At 37.3% G+C, this 19668-nt stretch overlaps 1 protein-coding gene across 2 annotated transcripts in view; it reads right to left on the bottom strand.

Annotated features, from left to right (window-relative positions):
- The window catches only part of FBXO11 (F-box protein 11), a 77794-nt gene that overhangs the window by 20164 nt on the left and 37962 nt on the right, over positions 1-19668 (bottom strand). Inside the window, exons 2-9 of one of the 2 annotated variants that reach the window (XM_052806721.1) lie at positions 19154-19281; positions 18953-19034; positions 12106-12247; positions 10642-10771; positions 9477-9560; positions 9262-9394; positions 4021-4127; positions 3811-3922 (exon numbers count right to left, since the gene is read on the bottom strand). In XM_052806721.1, the coding sequence (XP_052662681.1) occupies positions 3811-3922; positions 4021-4127; positions 9262-9394; positions 9477-9560; positions 10642-10771; positions 12106-12247; positions 18953-19034; positions 19154-19281 (918 nt within the window). Of the gene's footprint in view, positions 1-3810; positions 3923-4020; positions 4128-9261; positions 9395-9476; positions 9561-10641; positions 10772-12105; positions 12251-18952; positions 19035-19153; positions 19282-19668 lie in introns of both variants that reach the window. The other variant, XM_052806720.1, reaches the window with a different exon arrangement.

Raw genomic sequence — 19668 nt, 5'->3', positions numbered from 1 at the left:
GCGCAAGCAATTGACTCCTTCAGCCTTCGCCTTGATAAAGCAACGAATTGCAGTCAGTATGTTTTTCACCACAACCAAATTTTTCTGCTTTATCTTTTAGGACTTTTCACTGAACTGTTCCTAAATTTTCAACATGTTGCTATGGACACCAGGAAAGAGCACTTTATTCTGAAGCAGGACTAAGCAGAGGCATAATACAGTCTCTCTACTTCTGCTCAATATTCCCACAGGCATAACGAAGGATCACATCAGTTCTTTTGGCCACTCAACTACATGAGGGCTCATATTTAGCTGTTTACCCACAATGACTCTTTAAGCTTTTCCCAGCAATCAAGCTTCCCAGGAGAGAGGTTTAATCACTTCAAACTAGGAACAAAAACAAGTTGTGTGTATAAATTCATACTTGTCCACCCTATATGAAAGTTGTTCAAGAGCCTACCTTCCAAAAAGGACAGAGCAACCCATCCTCCTGGTTATTTATAATTTCTTAAGTCTGTCATCTACAAGTCTCATCTATATGCATTTAATTTATTCTCTGCAAGTCATTGATAAAGTGGCTTAAAGTCAAGAAGTCATCTTTGAAATAGCCACAAAAAAAGCCATTTATAATTACCCTGAAAGTTATTTTTCATCTATTCAATATATGCACTGGTGATTCTGTAAAATTCTAATCTTTTAAGGCACTACATGTTGAAGTCAAATATTTTTCAGGGATCTGTGTAATTATACTGGGACTGCTACCTTCTTTTTGTCAAAGAAAGTCATCAAAAATGCTAACAGTGTGATGCCACCATTATAACTTCCTGTAAATACACATTAATTTGCTTCAACCATAAATTTTAAATTGATTGACCCTGCATTTACTATCTCATTATTCTACCAAGGATCAATAGGCATTACTACTTGCTATACTTCATCCTGTTTAGTTTCCCTAATGCCGCGCCCCCCCCAGGGACGTATACCATCTCACCCAGGTTTCAAGTTACTGTTGATACATAATAGGAGCCCAGAAGATTTCTTGGCCAGTTCTTTTTAAACTCCTACATGATTTTAGAATGTCTATTTTTACAGCTGTTTAACCTCATCCACAGTTACTGTCAAGAGTGGAATGTATTTCATTATCCCTTTAGGGTATGAGCACATTTATCATTCTTGCCTATTCTCATTAAATATGGAACAAAAATTACACAACATTTTGCTATTCAAATTCTTCCATTCTATGATGGATCAGCATCACTGCTAAAACTCCCTTTGCTCCCCAAGACAAGACACAAGCACTGTCTCTTCTAGACAGATGTTATATCTTGTCTTGTTTATCAAGTTCTTTTGGGGAGGTAGGGGGGGTATTTTCTTGGGGTGTTTGTATTTTGGAAGGGGGTCCCCACAGTATCCTGCAATTTCTAGTTTCCTATTTATATTAATTGCTAATAACGTCTCAGTTCTTGTATTTCATAATTGCTTTCATTTCCCTTCCCTCTACCTCTTTTGGTGACACTGAGGAACTGTGGATTTTGGGGAACCCAGTGTGGTGTTCTAAAAGCATACCTCTATCACATTTTGCTTATTCAAATGAAAGCAGTCTTTATTCTGACTCACTTCACTGGACTTCATTATTGATTCTGTGAAATTGGTCCTTTTAGAGTACCAAGCCCATGTATCACTGGTTTAGGCTTTATTTTGTTTATTCAGAATATAATGATTACATACACTTAAGCAATACTTAAAAAAAGGCACATTGCCATCCACTACTTTTATCTATCAAGGTGAGGACTAATACAGATTTCCTCTACAATGAATGCAATAGAACCTCTAGACTCAGGATCTTGCCACTCATTTAAGCTTTATTTAAAAATATTTCAAAGATGCTTTGGACTGGCAGCAAAAGACCTCCAGCTTAAATCACTCGCACTTACATAGCTCCCATCTTTACATATTACATACATTAAGAACTTTACACATGACATAATGTAGAAATATGCTTTAATGCAATTAGGAGACCTACAGAAAGGGTATCAAGCATGTGCTAGGAAAGATTTTGAATGCTTATGGATCAATATTTCAGAGATGTCACTGACTTGGAAACACTAAATGCCTTTTCTGGCAGACTGCCATTCTTCCTCCCTTTTTACACACACTCAGTGCTTCCTGAGTAGGTTATAACAAGGCTTGGTAGGATTAAAAAAGTGAATAAAAAATTAATAATCAGTAAGTGATGGTAGTACAGCCTACACACAGCCTCCAAAATTCACCAGAAATTTTAACTTTAGAGGAGTGACAATTCAATGCAGCAAACATTCAGAAATCCAGAGTATTGAAAAGGGCAAAAGTCCAAAATTCTCAGAAATAGTCTTCCATAATGAAAACTGGTCATGAAAAAAATTAACAAAGCTTAATTTTAATACACAAATTTTCACAACAACATCAAGACCTACTAGCCTATCTATAAGCACACGTTTCAACATGAAGCCATGCAGCTCTTCAAATTACTTTTATAACCAAGCTGAATGTGGTCCAAGAAACAAATCTAATTCCTCTCATTTGTTATAAGGGTCCAGAACAAATTTTCTTCATATACTTCAATTTCCTTGTATTTAGCATTAAACAAAGAAATCAAGATACTGAGAGCAGCTAGCTGTCCTTTGTTCCTCTTTTTTCGTTTTTAACACTTCCACATATTAGCTGATATGTCTCCAATAAATCAGATGGTGATGCGAAGCATTGAGCTGCCTTGACCAAAAGTGAAGTAGTGTTTTACAGCCTGAAACCTCCAAGGAAGAGCGTATCTTCCTCTACAAGGCACAGACAAGGAATCCTTCCACTGTTCTTATTACAGTTCCCTGCAGAATTCCCTCCTCCACAGTTCGTACCAGAAAAATGTAGTTTTTATATCTAGTTGAACATCTCCTTGTTTCCTTGCCTTTATTTTAAGCTAGGCAACTTTTATGCACAGCCTGCTGTGTAGACCCATTCCATTTCACTAGCTGAGCTTAGGTATATAAAGTTCATATTGCCATTTCCATGCAAAGACTCTGTATCTTAATTCTCCTGTACCTCTTCTGACACTCTATTTCATCTGTGTTCAAACACGTTAAACTTGCCATTTCTTGTGTCTAGTGATTGCAAACTGCCATGTCTTCCTGCCCATGACTGTGAACTGCCATCCAGCCTCTCACTTCCACTGCCTCTGACCCTTTCTTTCTTGAGTCTAGACTACCAATGTTTCCCAAATCAGGCAGTATAAATTCCTCATTAACTCTGATGGTGAAATGAGTTTAACTTTCCACACTGTGCGTTTCTTCTGCCTGTATAGCTAGGAACTCATACATTGAGTATGTCAAATCATTCCACTCTTGACAGGAAAGTGAACTTAGCTTAGCAGTTACAGCTCATGACTGTTTTAATGCCAATCCCAATACTGCATACTGCAATGAACCTAGTGTAAAAATCCCATGTGTGCCCCCTTCAAATGCCATCTCCTGCCAGCTACAACTATATATAACAAAACCAGGTAAGTTTCTATTAAAGTGCCACTTTTCAGGTTTTAAACTAACTGACCAGAGAATTCAAACTGAATCAAATGGAGGACCAAGTATACATTATCACAAAGGTCTTGGACACAAAGAAGTCACTGTAATAATGCCATTTCAAGGCAAATAAGGCTTGCAGACCTGTATTAAACACCTGCATCAGAAATTGAAATATGCCATTAGTGATCATCATCAATTTGTGTGCTGGCTGCTTCCATGTGCCCTGGTTAGTTTAGTAACTTCAAACACGGGTTTAATTTCAAACAATAAAAAGCCCACTAACCCGTACAAGTACTTCGAATAATACAGTGATCTATAATTGGACTGCAGTTCACGGTAATCTCTAAGCAGTGGTGTGCATTGTGGTGCTGAGCAGATTTGTCATCAGGGTTGAACTGAAAAAGGAAGACAACACAGAAATGTAGTATTTATTTAATTGCTCAGGCATTAAAATCAAATTATTAAAAGCTCTGCTGAAGTTTGAGATTCTTACCCTGATTGTCATATATCCAACATAGGCATCTTCAGAACCCTCCATAAAAACGAAGGTGGAATCTCTAGTGTTTTCTATTATAACTTTATCTGCTACTTTTCCAGGTGCTGTAAAGAAGACATTTATTAAGTCTTAGTTTATGCTACTGAAAAAAACCATCCTCAGAAAACTTACAGAATTCTGTTCAAAGCAACAAAGGAAAAGGAACACCATTCTTGGCACATAAATAGTCTTCATGTCAGAAGAATCTTAAAACAGAAAGTTTCAAAGACAACTTTAACCAAGACAATCTTGCACCAATTTAATATCTAGTACCATAAGAAAAATCTTCTCTCGTACAGAGCTAGTTTTTGACTACTACTTATTACGAACTGAATTAACAGTTTAAACATGGATACCAGTCCAGAGGCACTGTAATTCTGTTACTAAGTACAATTTATTTTGGTATTCTAAACCCTTTTATTAAAGGTAAATACATACATTCCATCACTAATTTGAACCAATTTAAACGACTACTTAGTAATCTGCTCACGACCTATGAGTGACCTCCCCACACTTCTCAAATGTAAGATTCAGTTTTGAATTGCTACCTTCATCATTCTTTAGAAGAAAATTTTATAAAATTAGATTGAACTATACTTCTGAAAGTACGTACAGAAGGTTTCAAAGTGGTTCATTTGCAAGTTCCCATAATCTGCAATTTGATTTCCTGTGTTAACAGCAAGGCTAGCTCTACTCTTTATCCTTAATCCAAAGGAAGGAAATGTTTACATCGGTATGGCAACAGCCAGCAGAGGGAGCACAAGTTAACAACAGTCTTACATTGGTATAAATTCAATGATACTCATTCACAAGCAAAATAGTTTGTCTGATTCAAAACTGCACATTAAATATGCAAGCCAAAAGAAGCCTTCCTCAATACACAAAATGTAAATGTGGAAGTTTCACATATTATAGCAGATAACTTATCTGATAGCAATTTCAAACCATTCCCAACTCGAGACACACAAACGTGACCAGATATTTGCCCTAAATTCTGTATTTTATGGAAGAGCCTACGCCCAGGATTTCTCACGAGCGGATCTTTTTCTGTTGTCTGTTGACGCTAGTACAGACAAGTGGTATGTCTTGTTCTTTATCACTCAGGCAGAAAGGTGCCAGGCAGAATGAAGCAACATTTACATCATTATCCAGCTTGTTCTCACTATCTAAAAGCTAGATCTCTGCTTTCATTACTGCAGAGGTGCAAATATTTTAAGGTAGTCTAGCTTTTCTTCATACCACTATCCACTTAGCACTAGATAACAAGTAAGAGAGGCTTTGATGAGGATTTGTGTTGTCATACAAAATATCTTTCTGTGGCCTGGTAACATTTCTATACGTTCACCATGGTGCAAATGCACTGGCATACACACATCAGTATACTTCAGCATCTGAGAAAGAATGGCACCACAGTATTGCAGGTGAACTAAAACCAGAAAATAAATGAAGCCCTTAAAAGGAAATGAGAGCCATAAATTATTAACAGAATTGTGTTCCCTCTTAGAGGGGCAAGGAAAAATGGCACTTGACATTGGATGCTCTTAAACACTGTCAAACAAAGCAGACAGATTTGTGGAACTGTGCTTGGAGGTGTTTGCCATGCACCTGGATGATGTTCTCTACAGACAAGTCCTTCCTCTTAGCACAAGTTACTTTACAGGTCTCTGAGTTTCAGAGGTCCCAGAACGCCCATCATGGAACATGCCAATTAGTAAGACCACTGCATTTAGATCCCCCCCAGGAAAAGGCTGAAGAGGGAAGGGGACTTGCTCAAGCACTGGCTTAATTCTAAATGCATCAAAGAAATTCTCTGCAACATCCTACTGAATCTTTGCAAAAGAATTATTCAGAGAAATATCTACATTGCAGCTTTTGGCTTAGACCACTTTAGAAGAGAGGAACCAGTATAAGAAAGGGAAAAGAAAGAAAAGGGCCACTAATTTCATAATAAAGCAAAACCTAACTCCCAAGTCTATTTGCTGAAGTCTAAGGGAGTCATGTTCCAGGGGATCAGAATTCAGGCTCAGTGTAAGGACCAAGATGAAACCATTTAGAAATAATTTAATAGAAAGCCTACGATAAGGGACTGCCTAAAGAATTAAAAATTAACTGAATGTTGCCTCAGAACTCTTTTATTCTTCAAAAGGAATAAAACAATTTCACTTTTCAGTGCATTATTAAAAAAATAACTAGATCCTGCAGGAAATAACTGTGACCCTGATCAACTGTATCAGGCAAAAAATGCAGAGGCCCTTTTAGATCTTGCAGTCTGTAAAATCTACAGCAAAGAACACAGCTCTAAACTGGTCTACAACATAATTTTCAATTCAAAAATGCAGAACAGGTATTTAAAGAAGAATTCAGGCATGTGAAGGTTCTCTTGCACTCAAAAGTAAAAAATACCTTATTATGACAGTCTTAACCATTTTAGATTTTTCTACTTATTGTTTTTACTAATTTTCTTCTTGATTGGAAAAATCCTTTGATAATCCTTTTTTCACTTACTTGCACATTATTTAAGTCAAATGGAAAATAAAGGGAAAAAACAAAAGCTGTATCTCCTAAAATACAGAAAACGCACATATTCAGTGAAGATTCTCAGGTCAGGACACATGTCTGTACAACTGCTGAAACTCAGCTATTAAGATGAGAAACTTTGTGTCTTGAGTAAGATGAGCGCTCCACCGAAGGCTTGCATTCCTGCAGTCATCTGACACCCCCTCCCCAACCTTGGAAAATAGAATTCTTTTAAGAAATTCATAGGTATTTCTGTCCACTGAACCAGATGCATCTATCTCCTTACAGGACCTCTACTCTTACTTCTTACTTGACAGTTCAGATAATCCACAGTACTAGTAATACCTCCAAAAGCTTCCTTCTGAACCCGACTCCTTTCCCTAGATTTAAGGAAATAAATAACCCCAAAATTAAACAGAACAACAAATCTAGAATACCAGGCATTATTCTGTAAGAACATTTTGCTTATATGAGAAAGCAGAAGCTTCTTGAAAGCTCGAGGTATGTAAAACTGCCTTTCTAATAATGTTGTGCTTCTTCAGAAGTCAGCAGAAGAAACCATTAAAGAAATTTGAGTAGAACTGTGGAGAGATTTGGTGCTGCCTTAATCCTACCATTCTGAAAAGCATGCCAGACTGAACAGAGAAGAGGTAGTTCTCCAAGGCTTAGTGGTCATTTTAATTTGTTTTCTTTTCCAGACAAATGAAAACTGACTCCCTCTACAATGTCACTCACCATTCAGTGGAGAAAGTCTGAGGAAGTGAAGAGTCAGCAGTGCCAGAAACTGAAATATAAATACATCTAGCATTTCTGGATTCCTCTTGGAGGTTTTGTTCCCCAAGACAGCTATTCTGTTACAAAAATACACAATGCAGATCCCTTGCTTTTAAAGAACTGTAGTTAAGATAACTGTTTTTCTGAATAACTTGGGTTAATTCCAGTGGAAGGGAACGCAGAGGGCCTTTCAAAACTTAAAAGGAGCCAGAGAACATGCAGAAGTTTAACCAGATATCAAAGATGTCGTTTCAAGTTTCATGAAGTAATTGAGAAATTTCATATCTTAGGACAGTGCTGATCCAGTTTCTTCTGGATTTTAAACACTTCACGAATATGACTTGCCCTATTTGTACTGGCATCTATTACTGTCATCCCATATCTGAAACAGAAGCTGGGGGTATTTTGTTATTTGTCTAAGGCCATGTCTGCATTAACAAGCACTGCAGCATAAGAGTGGCACTAGAGTGAAATAGTGCTGAGGATCAGACATCCACACCACATGTGCTGCAGGAGAGGGAGGGCAGAAGAGACTGTGACTTTGGACTAGTCCTAGCCTAGTCCCTCTGACTGAACGTACACTGACTACTAGAGTGCAATAACAGTATTCCAGGAACATGTCTCTTAGATTAGTCTCATCCAAAAGGAATCTAGTTTGTGCTCCAAAACCTCTCCACAACACAAACCAAAGCACTGTAAGAGGGGATGTTGAGGATGTTAGCTTCAGAAGTGTACTCATGAACTGACAAACTAACATACTAACGCAGCTGCATCTCGCAGATCTGCAGGGACAAGTTTTAAGACTAACACTGGAACGATCTAACTGCATTGCTCAAAACTGTTCTCACTGCCAGGGCTGCAAAACCCAGGCAAGAAGTGCCAGAATAGGCTCACTCAAGAACAAAATGGTTGGTACGCAGAACAGATAGATACCTGAAAAGAGGGACTTTTCAAAACAAACAAAAACCAAACAACAACCACCCCCCCCAAACAAAACCATACAACAACAAGCACCACCACCACAACAAACAAAAACCCAAAACAAACACCACCTCCACCTCCAAAATCCCCCCCACACCTCCAAAAGACTACCCCAAAAAACCCAACCAACCAACAAAAAAAAGCCAACCCAGACAGATGGAATCTCAGAAGCAGCAGGCAATTCACTTCTGGGTCACCACAGGAGCAAGAGGTCCAAGACCTCTTAACCAAGATCTCTACCAGCCATTAAGACAGTCTGAATTCTTACTACACTATCATGTTGCTGGGGATTAGCATGCTTACAGTAGGGACAGGAAAAGCAAACAGCTCCACAAGCACCACAGTTTGCAGCTAGGTGTATTATATTAACTTCCTAAACCTTTCCAATTCTGAAAGTCTTATTTCCTTCTCCATAGAAGTTCTCCTTTGGAGGTACAGTTGGGAGACAAACAGAGAAAGAACCTCCAGTCTCAGAATCTTTCTGCTGAATGCTCTCATTTCCTTCCTTGCGATGGAATTACGATGCTGAAGAAAATGGGACAGATACTAATTTGGGCTTGCTCCCACTGCTGGATTCTACTCTGGAGATAGGTTATATATAAACAAATTTCATAAGAACCACCTGAAAATTTCAACTACAGTAATGTAACTGAGTATACTTTCTGAAAAATTCAGTTTTTTAATCCTAATGAAATAAAAAGATAAATAAGTTATTCCAACAACTAACAACCAGACAACGCTACTTTAGTCTGAAGCATCAGCTACTTTTTAGTTAGTGACACCTGTACAGAAAATACTTATTTACGAGGCTGATGAAGACAGACAAGAATTTATAGTGGATATTTAATACACCAGAATATCTTTGTAATTCAGGTGGTAATTAACACAAGTCATACTTTGAGACAAAGATGCTCTCAGTTTAAATACCTGCACCGATCATGGTGATTGGAGATTCTATATATATCCATTCATCAGTATATATACCAGAGTGAACAAATATAAGTCCATCAAAATGAGCTTCTTGAACTCCACCAAGAGCATCCTCAATGGTATCATAATACTAGAAGAAAAGGGAGAAGTTTAGAGAGAAATATCCATGCAAAGATATATAAATATTCTTAAAAACTGCTTTAGAAACATACCAACATATTTTCTCTTCCTTTGTATCTTGCAGGATTACTGTAGAAGTGTTCAGCAAAACCCGGCTTTACATGTGCTCCTTTGTACTAAAACAAGGAAAATAGCTTATGATAAGCTTGCAGATAGGTGGATATGAATGCACAGACAAGAGATCTACTAATCCCCTAATTAACAAGCCATTTGCTGATATCAGTTTGTTCTGGGAACTAAGGATCATATTCTGACCTCCCATATCAGGCACCCAGCTTGAAATGGCAACCCCAAAAAAGTCTGACCCTAAGAAAGTGACCACCTAAGCCAAGAAGCTAACCTACTTACACAGCCAAAAGCCTCTAAAGTGACTGAAAATCTTTGTGTACCTTATCCACTCCACAACAGATGTTCTTATTTCCATCTTTTGATTTTTCTAGCAGCTTGCCACAAAACAAACTGCATTTATATGGTGAGGAAAAAAGAATCCTATACCTTCACTTTTGATTGAGTACTGAACAAAGAAGCCAAGTGAAGTATTTGTCCTCAACAAGCTTTAGAGTTTCATTAACCAATTACACATAGCATTGTATAATACACTCACCTTGATACTTATTTCCCTTACTTATGTTTTTCAAATGTCATGCACAGCCATTCTTACAATACCTTTGACACTTTGGATTAGAGGTTCAATCACATGGCTTAAAGGTTAACTTGTTTAGCTCCAGTCATGTCAGCTGTAAATCACTATTTAAGCCCAAGTGATATTATCAATATACTGTTTGGTTTACTAGAGAAAAACGCATATGAATCTGATAACCAGCATGCACACTGGTTTAATATCACAACAACAATATACTTGAAGTTTATTGCGAGCCACAGACCATGAGAATCTCTTGCACGGAATTTCAGTGATACAAAACATGAGGAAAACCCAAGACAGAAGAGCTGGATGCTCAAGCACTCCACTTTATCATGATGTGTCTCCCTAAAGTGTGCCTCAAAAGAGGAAATAACTTCAGATATCCCCCTATTGCATAACGCAATACAAGGATCTCTCCCCACCTGCTCAGTCCCATCATCTCATTTAAAGTCTAAAACCAAAATAATTACTATTGTCAGCCACATTTCAGAAGTTGGGGTTTTTACTTTTATAAACCATCTTTAAATTGGAATATAAATGAATACTACTGTTACCAGTTGCTGAAAGCTTTCTTTCCAGGGATTTGGATGTTCATATTCTTCTGGATTAATCTGATAAAATTTACCAGGTTCAGGATGCATCATTGGACGAGTGTACTCAAATACTTCCATATACAATCTTTTCCTGAGCAGAATTGTCAAGCAGAAAAGGAAATTAATGTATTTCTGATTACTCTTCCATTTTAATGTAACACACCAAATGTTAAAACCTGTTTTTTTCCAACAGCATTTGCCAGTCTGTGACAGTGAATTTGACCAAGATCAGTATCAACTCCTTTAAAAGGCTTCCAAAAAAATTTTTCTATTAGACTGACTTCTGTGTTTTTCTAAGAATTTTGACATGCATTTCATGATCCAAGCGAAACAGTTCTCAACATGTAATTTCCATGAAGAAATTTAAGCAGTTAGTTACACTGCTTGTGGAATCAGAGTCTAATTGTATATTAACTACACCATTGCTTTAACACTTATGAAAGCTAGTAGCACAAGAATAACAGGAACTTCAGATGAAGTGTGCCACCTCTTCCTCACCTTGCCAAAAAAAAAGGGTTGAAAAAAAATGCATTCACAGAGAACAAATGATGCACTGTATTTCAAAGAGAGTTCATCAGTAGACAGATTACAATGGCTTAAGAAGAAGAAAATAGCACACAACAATTGGATTCTTTTGATTAGTGCCAGAATACAAATAATTGCAGTGTCTGAGCCTGCTGATATTAAGCCCAGACTTACAGGATGACACTGAATCTCAGAAGTTGTAATTCATCTGACAAGACATCCCCAAAACAGTCTTTAGCACAGAAGAGGGGGGGGAAAGGGAAGAAGAGCATTTTTGTGATGTTACACTCAAACTTTATTATTTTTCTTTTAGTTTTAAGCTGTTTTTTTTAATATAAAGATTAAGAAACATATATAATTTTTTTCCTTATAAAACAATTACAAATTTAGATCCCATTTATCCAAGCTCTCAATAACCCAGGGGCAGGGTGGATTCATACAGGGAAAAACAGCCTGAGTATCCAACCACTGAACAAAAATCAAACCAAATGAAATAAAACCAAAAAACCTGGAGTAACACTAGACAAAACTTGCATCTAACATTAAGAAATGTGTTGTTTCTTTTGTGTCAAGTAACACAATCCCCACAGAAGCCTGGAAAAGGTTAAAGAGGGGAAGAAGGAAAGGAGTGGCTACTGAAGGAATACGTCACTGATTTTTTAAAACAGCCATTATTTAACTAGTATCTACACTACTAGCGAATCAAAAGTTTTACTGCTTAACACATATAATCAGATATTCATAAGTAACAAATAATGCTTAAGTAAACCAGACATATTAAAATAAAATTCATTTTAATTCAACTAATTGCAACAAACATTTCAATTTTTCTATTGTACTGCCATCTCGTGCAGCACATCTAATATTTCTCAAGATAATGAGGAATAGCTTTTCACTTACCACAAAATTGGATCATTAGCCAGCTCACTGAAGCGTTTACACACACAAGCTGCTCTACAGAGATCCTGCTCCAGCAGGTAGGAGAAGATCTTTAGAACCACTTCATCTGGCAACTTCTCCTGAAGATACTGTTCTGCAGGTGCTGCTATTAAACAGTAATCTATATAAGATTATTGACATATTTAACCAGCCCAAATTCTGACCAAAATAGATCACCAACTTGCCATTTGAAAGATTCCCATTTAAAATGCCAATGATCTCAAAGTAGTTTGGGTTTTTTTGGGTTGGGTTTTTTTGGGTTGGGTTTTTTTTTTTTTAAGTTCATTTCATCTAAATCAAAAGGCAAAAAAAGAGGTAAATGGTTGACTCTGGAGTCAGGTAGAAGTTATAGACTTCAGGACCTCTTTCAAAACTTTTTAGTTCACCTTTTCTATTGGAGGAATCAATCTGCATACAATTGCAGGCATTAAGTAGGCTACTGTGCACGTTCCAGATATACTGGCTCCTCACTGCTATTAGCTTCATTGAGGTTCAATTAACCCACATTATCTATATAATAATAATACTAATCTGGTCCCAAAGTCAAAATCTCTGCAAATATTTTCAAACACAAAAGAATTTACTCAGAATTAGTCACTGTCTGGAAAAACTACTAGTAAAACTTCCATGCTCTCCCATAACAATCACGTTAGGAAAAAGAACGTCTGGGATGCAGGCAACCAGTAGCCACCAATAATTCCAAAGTCTCCTCCTTCCACTTACTCCCATATATGCTCTTTCTTTCAAAATGAAAAATCTAAGCCAGAAGACGTGTTAGCCTTGCCAGATGTTGTATTTCTTCAGAGGTTTGAGAAAGTGGCATTCCTGTATCTCTGTGGAGACGTGAATGCACTTCATTAAACCCCTGCTCTTGGGCACGCATGCACTCTACATATGACAGTTCATATAGGAAAGCCCCATCTGTAGTTTGCTTTCTCACAAGACCCTTCTGTGGCAGGTATCCTCAGAGCAGGGGGGTTCTGTTTGCACAGGTCACTTGTTCGGTTATTGTCTTTAGGATCCCTTCTCAGGCAGAACCGTACAGAGCAGCTTCCAAGAGGATTTGTATGCAAGGCATTAAAAGCTCCTGCTACATTCATAATGCAATTACATCCATGTAATGCCCCTTGCATTATTCATTTTTTTCTAGAGCATCTGAACCTAGGGAGCAATAGGATCGTGATTCTGGCTACTACGGGAAGACCGCTAAAGTGACCCTCAGAAACACAACCTACTAAATTTGATGGAATAACATTCTGAAAAATGGTTTCCATGTGAAATTACACACACACACACACACACACACACACACAAAAAAGAAAGATAAGCCCCAAGACTTCCCTGGGTAAAGCAGCACAAATAATTACATTATTTCCAGCTAGAAGAGAAAGAAGACATGAACTGCAAGGACCAGAACTGTGCCTTTTACAAAGAAGCTAAACTGTGGTCTACAGATCACATCACCAGAACCTGTGTACTATGAGAACTGATTAAAGCTGTTTTTCCAGGGTGTCGTGCTTATATCTGTGGTCAGACCAGTTCTTAGAAATTATGAACTATTACTGACTTTGCAGTGACTTTCCCTGAACCTGTGCCTTGTTGCACCATTGTATTAATGTCACCTTGGTGATTCACAAATACCGATTTCCTCTAAGATGCTACGAGGGCATTTATCCAATCGACTGATGGCTGCTCTCAACAGTAACACAGCATACAGTCATAAGCTATAGGTACATGCCACTTTAATCCAACAAAAATCTATGCTGTACAAAAGGGATGAGTCTCACCATTCCACATGCCTATAGCTATTTGCTCCCAAAGTATCCTTTAGGTTGGTACTACTGATCATGGACAGAATAAACCAGAATTTTTTTCCTCATCCTTACCCATCCTCCTCCAAACTAATTTTTTTATGGATCAGCTCCTTGTTGTAGTTCATTGCAAGCTACAGAAGTGCTAGCATGGCCACAAGGAAGGAGACAGAAATGAATGTCCAGAAACTGGCCAAGACGGTTCCCTTCAGCAGCAGTATTATTAATGCCAGATTAAAAAGTTCTTTTTATTCAAAAAAACAAAACAAAACAACAACCACAAACAAACAAAAACCCCCAACTTAAGAGCCAGGCTGAAGCCAGTAAGTTAGCAAAACTAATAAAAAGCAAGTAGTCTGGAAAGGACTTATGCTCAAGAGGCACTTGGGGAGCCCAAAGTCTGGGGAGCATGTACCAGCAGTCCATAAGGTTGGGCATCACCAAAAAAACATTACATGCACAATCACTGCTAGTTTTTAAAAAGGCCTTTTTCCACTGGAGATATAAAGGTTCTTTCCTGTGTCAAACAGGCAGCAGCAATTCATTCTATGGTCCTAATCACCCTTGAAATGCATCACAGGACATTGCTTCTGAATTCATCTTTTTCTGGTAGCTTTCCAGTTAGATGTGGAGATAGAGTCTTCTACTGTCTTACAAGCTGAAATGCAATGTTGTGAATGCAAGGCAGTAAATCCTCACGTGCCTTCCACGACCCGTGTTCTCCTTTTAACACACAAATCCCTAAGGCATACAATTTAATCTTCTTCCCAAGACAATCAGTTACTTCCCTAAACAACGTGCAGAATTTTTTCTTCCTTTAAGTTTATGTATGTTAGGACCTTGATTAATTCTTTACTGAACAGGGAAGTTCACTAGTGTAGTGCCCCCCATTGCTCAACAGCTCACACTCCCATTTTCCTCCCTAGGCCCTCCCCATCTCAAAATGAAAATTGAAATCCAGATGCATCTCCTTACTGCAAGGGGCAGGGACCAACTTCGAAAGTGTCAAAAAAGCTTCTTGCAATAAAAAAAAATTTACAATAAAAAAGCCACAATACCCCCCTCCCCCCTCAATTTCTCAAGTTTTATTTACTTGGAAACTTAAGCACTGACTGCAAAATGAAGATGATGATTTTACCCACCTTTATTCAAAATCCTGTAGAAGTGAGAGATTTAGTTTAAATTGCCCTTCTGCTCAATTAAGAGAAGGGGTTGATCTAAGATTTCTTCACTCAAATCACTAATATACTGATTACTAGGTGAAATTCTCCAGTATAATTTGAAAAAAGCTAATTTACTTCTTGATGTGAAGACTTAAATATCCTCAGGGTCCAAAAGACAACTCCATGCTTATGTTTTATAAATTCATGCTTCACATTTTGGGGATCTTTTAGTAATCTGTCAAAGCAAGGATGCATTCAACATGTTCTTCCTCCCAGTTTACAAAAATAAGCCAAAACAGTTTAAACATTTGTCTGGCCACCCAGTCAGAAACATTCATGTGCTGCTACTCCTGACAGTTTTATGCCTATTGACAAAGTGAAGGTTAAGTACAAAATGCATACTCTTAAAAAAAAAAAAGTTTTCCAAATAAGTGTTAAAAATAGACAAGAATAAAAATAAAAACAAAGTGCAAGAGGTCATCACCAATCTTCATCTTTGCCCTAACATAAGTTGGCAGTTGAACTATTTACGATTTTAATAAAGTGTTAATAAAGTGATAATACATTAGACAACTGAAAATTAGAAACACAGCTGGTTATGTCATTCTGTTTCCACAGGATATGCATGAAGCTATTTCAGTTTCAGTTCTGATCATTTAGTAGATAGAAACTAGTACAGTAATACCAAGACAAAAGACAGGGAAAGCTGCCTGAAAGTGAATTACCTTCTTTGTACAAAGACAAAGAATGCCATCCCATGAATCCTGAATTGTAAACTGTGTGTCTTGTATGGATACCTTCTTTGTCCATTTTAGTGGAGAAGATGGAGACAAATAGCTTTTATTCCAAAAGGAGGCATTTAGTAAAAATATTTTCTTGCTAAGTAGAAATATGTCAGAAGACACAGCATGCAGTGTTCTTGGAAAAATTTCTTATAAATAAATAGGAAAAATAAAAAATAAATTTTAAAAGGCAGTAAGTTCTGCGAACTATGAGCTGTACATGTACCTAATGCACGGAACAATCAATGAGTGCTCCAGTAACCTAGAGTCTCAGTATCTACTACAACTCTGTAGTTCAGTGAAAAGAAAGAAATTACTTGTCTGTGAACTGAAGTCTTCCAAAGATGGTTAAAAGTCAGGAAGAACTACCCAGTATAAAAGGGATATGCAAATGATCTTAAAGCAAGAGAGGAGAAAACCTACACAGTAATAAACAGAAAGGAAGAGTATGTCAAATGATTAAAACCCTAGATTTAAATGACACAACAAGTGATATGGAAGACTGTGAAATATCCCGGTAAGCAGAGGCATACATTTACAGTTGAGGTAACAGAAGGAAACAGTCAGAATACACTGAATTTAAATCTTTCTGTAAATCAAGAAATATTATATTCGCATATGATACAAATATTTGGATCAATGAGATCTAAAAGCTGTAAGTACTTTCTACAGATGTCAAACAAATGCTGAATTTGTAGGTTCACCAGTCATTTGTGATGTAAGAAGCACAGCTCCACCATACCTTTTTCTTATCTAAATTTTTTGGTTTCTTCATTTTTTGTATTCTACTAAAAGAGTTTAAGTGAAAAATTATTTACGTATTTTCTATAATGTGTTGCTTTCTCTTCAAGATTCTTGTATATTCATTAATCTTTCTGTCTCAGGATTGAAGAACTCATTGTCCACTGCAGAGACCACTGGAGGACAGGGTTGCAAATAATAAAAAAACCCCATGTCAATATTTCAAAATTCTAATGTGTTCTTCTTGACAGTATCTGAGACTGACTTTTTTTTTCCTCTCCTTACAATTTGAAATAGCAAGTCTCTTTCAGCAGCACTAATTCTGAAATTAGTATTAAAATAAGGAATAGTCTTCTGTTTTTCCAACTGCTGGCTCCACTCCAGTTGGAAGCTCTAATTGACTGGCATTTCTCCTTTCATCTCTGCCAAATTTTCCTCAGCTCAGAGTCCATACAAGAAGGAATGGTTCTCCACCAAGATATCTTCCTGTATTTCTAGTCCCACGCATTCGTCTACAGTTCTAAAATAAACAGCTATACGTTCCAGATGACAATATACAGTCTCCACTGATGACAGTCCAGAAAGTCTCATGCTTACAACTCAGTCACAACAGCTATCATTACCTATGATAACAAAAAACTGGGGGGGAAGGGGAGCAATTCTCACTGCAATCAATACTTGTACAAATTTAGAGGAATATCTCAAAAACTCAATGAGGAAAATAAAAAAAATAACCATCATCCATACTGTGAAAGAGATTAATAGAAAACGGGTTGAGAAGGACACTCCCTTGTTAGATTGCAACTGGTCTGAATACAATCTTAAAAGTACAATTATAAAAATCATTGTTTACAATTCTTCTGGTAATTCCATGCTGGAGAAGCCTCCACAACCCTGGTACTTTCCCCACATGAGCTCAAGAATGTAACAAAAGGAATGTGCAGCAAAAGTGTGGAGAATTCCTTTGGAAATTAAGTGTCATTCATGCTGTAATTTGTACCACAGGACTCGAATAAAGTTACATACCTTCTCAAAAGCAAGAAGGTGAGTAAAAGCATAATGAAGAACACATCAGAAGTCAATGAGCTTGAGGAAAAACTAAGAACTGGCAAGAGAAACCAAGTCTATGACAAGATGACTTTGTACAAGGCTTCAGATACCAAATCAGGAAATGAAACTGGAAGTAGAATAACACAGGTTGATGTTCAGTTGGTTCTGGCTATTTCAAGGATATAAATCTTGAGGTTAAATGATTCTTAAACAGCTGCTGAAATTAAAAGAGTAAGGGGGGGGGGGGGTGGTGGTGGCAATAATACAGAGGCAGAAAGAGACAGAGAAAGATAAAATCTACACTATGGAGAAGGTGAGAAGCCAGAAAGAGCAGACTTCAACAGAAGCAATGAAAACAGACCAAAGCCTTGTGCCAGCTGCTCAGTTTTAATTCACAGTGTTAAGGGAGACATGGACTAGAAAAAAACAAAAACAAAAACAAGAAAAGCAACAGAAACCACATCAATGGGAGTTGGCAAGTACTGATGTTCATTTTCCAGGGAAAAGTGACAGCAGATCTCCTGGAACTAAAGAGTGTGTCAGGAGACAAAAAGGGGTAGAAGGAGAGAGACTGAAGAATTACGTAGAAAAAAGAACAAGTAGGATATATGTGCCTACATATGTGTGTGCAAGCAAACAAAAAATACACACACACACACACGATATAATTATATTCACGTGTATTGCATGTATGTGTTTATTATACAATGCACATATATTGTATAAGTATGTGAAATATATGTACATATATGTATGTAGGCATATGTGTATTTTTATTTATAAACACATACAAACTCTCTCCCTCTCTCCACAATGAAGTGCTATAATGACATACCCAAACTACCTTTAAATAATGTACTGGAACAATACATCAATATGAGAAATGGTAAATAAACCTAGTCAGAGTGCTGCACCATTGCAGCATTACTGCTTCTAACAGTAGCTTGGATACAGCTACACAGCACTTTGAAGAGAATAAAAACCAAACCAAACCAAAACAAAAAAACCCCAAACCAACATGCCTGCAGTGAAGCAGGCAGACTAAAGGACCAGATTCTGAAAACCAGATTAAACTCATGCTTCCAAATTTGAAGTTCAGAACAAGTTTGTAGCTGTTTTTTCACTGCAGTTTCTTAGTTGGAGAACAGACAGGAAAAGTAAGTTCAGAGGTGGTGGTGGTGGTGTGTGTGTGTGTGGGTGTGAAGTCAAAATGTCTCCACCCCTTCTCCCCCACCCCCTTTTTTGTACAAAAAGTTATTACCTGATAAATCCTGGGATTTTCCAGATACTCTAGCACGTTTAGCTCGGTGACCAAAGTTTTCAGTAGCTGAAGTGGAGGCACCCTTTAATGAAATAAATAAGAATTAGTTCAGTCATTAGGTAACTTATGAAAAGTACTAATTAGCTTCCTATTCTTGAAACAGTAAGATTTACTTTACAATTAAAAACAAACAAAAGTTACCTCCATACTGCTCTTTGTAGGGCAAGCTGTTCTTTTAGGTAGAAGAGTTTTTCTGCGAAGTTGGTATGGACTATTTTGTGCACCAGGACCTGATTCTTCTGCAACCATATCTGCAGGTACATCATCATCTGTCAACAAAAAAAGGAAATTTGCTAATTAGAATTGTAGTTTTGTTTTATACCAGAAAAACGCTACAGCAGTTTTCAAATACATCCAGTCAGGAAGGTGGGGAGGAAATGCTAGAGCACACAGAATTTTCTGAAAAAATCAGAATATACACAGCATACATAAAATTACACGATAAAGTACAAAGAATTAACTTATGTTCTCCATATGTACACAGTAGCTATACCAAAAGCTGCTTAAAAAAAACAAAAACAAAACCCCCAAAACCCCACCACAACAAAAACCAAAAGCCTAGGCTTTTGCTTTCTCTTCAAGCATATAATTCACTGTGCTAATTCTATCACCCCATTACCTCAAATTTTTCACCTAACAATTACCTCAAATTTTTC

The sequence above is a fragment of the Harpia harpyja genome, chromosome 13 (genome assembly GCF_026419915.1).
Source record: "Harpia harpyja isolate bHarHar1 chromosome 13, bHarHar1 primary haplotype, whole genome shotgun sequence".
Taxonomy (NCBI): Eukaryota; Metazoa; Chordata; class Aves; order Accipitriformes; family Accipitridae; genus Harpia; species Harpia harpyja.
Note: the sequence above shows the minus strand (reverse complement) of the source record. Positions and strands in the feature narration are given on the sequence as shown.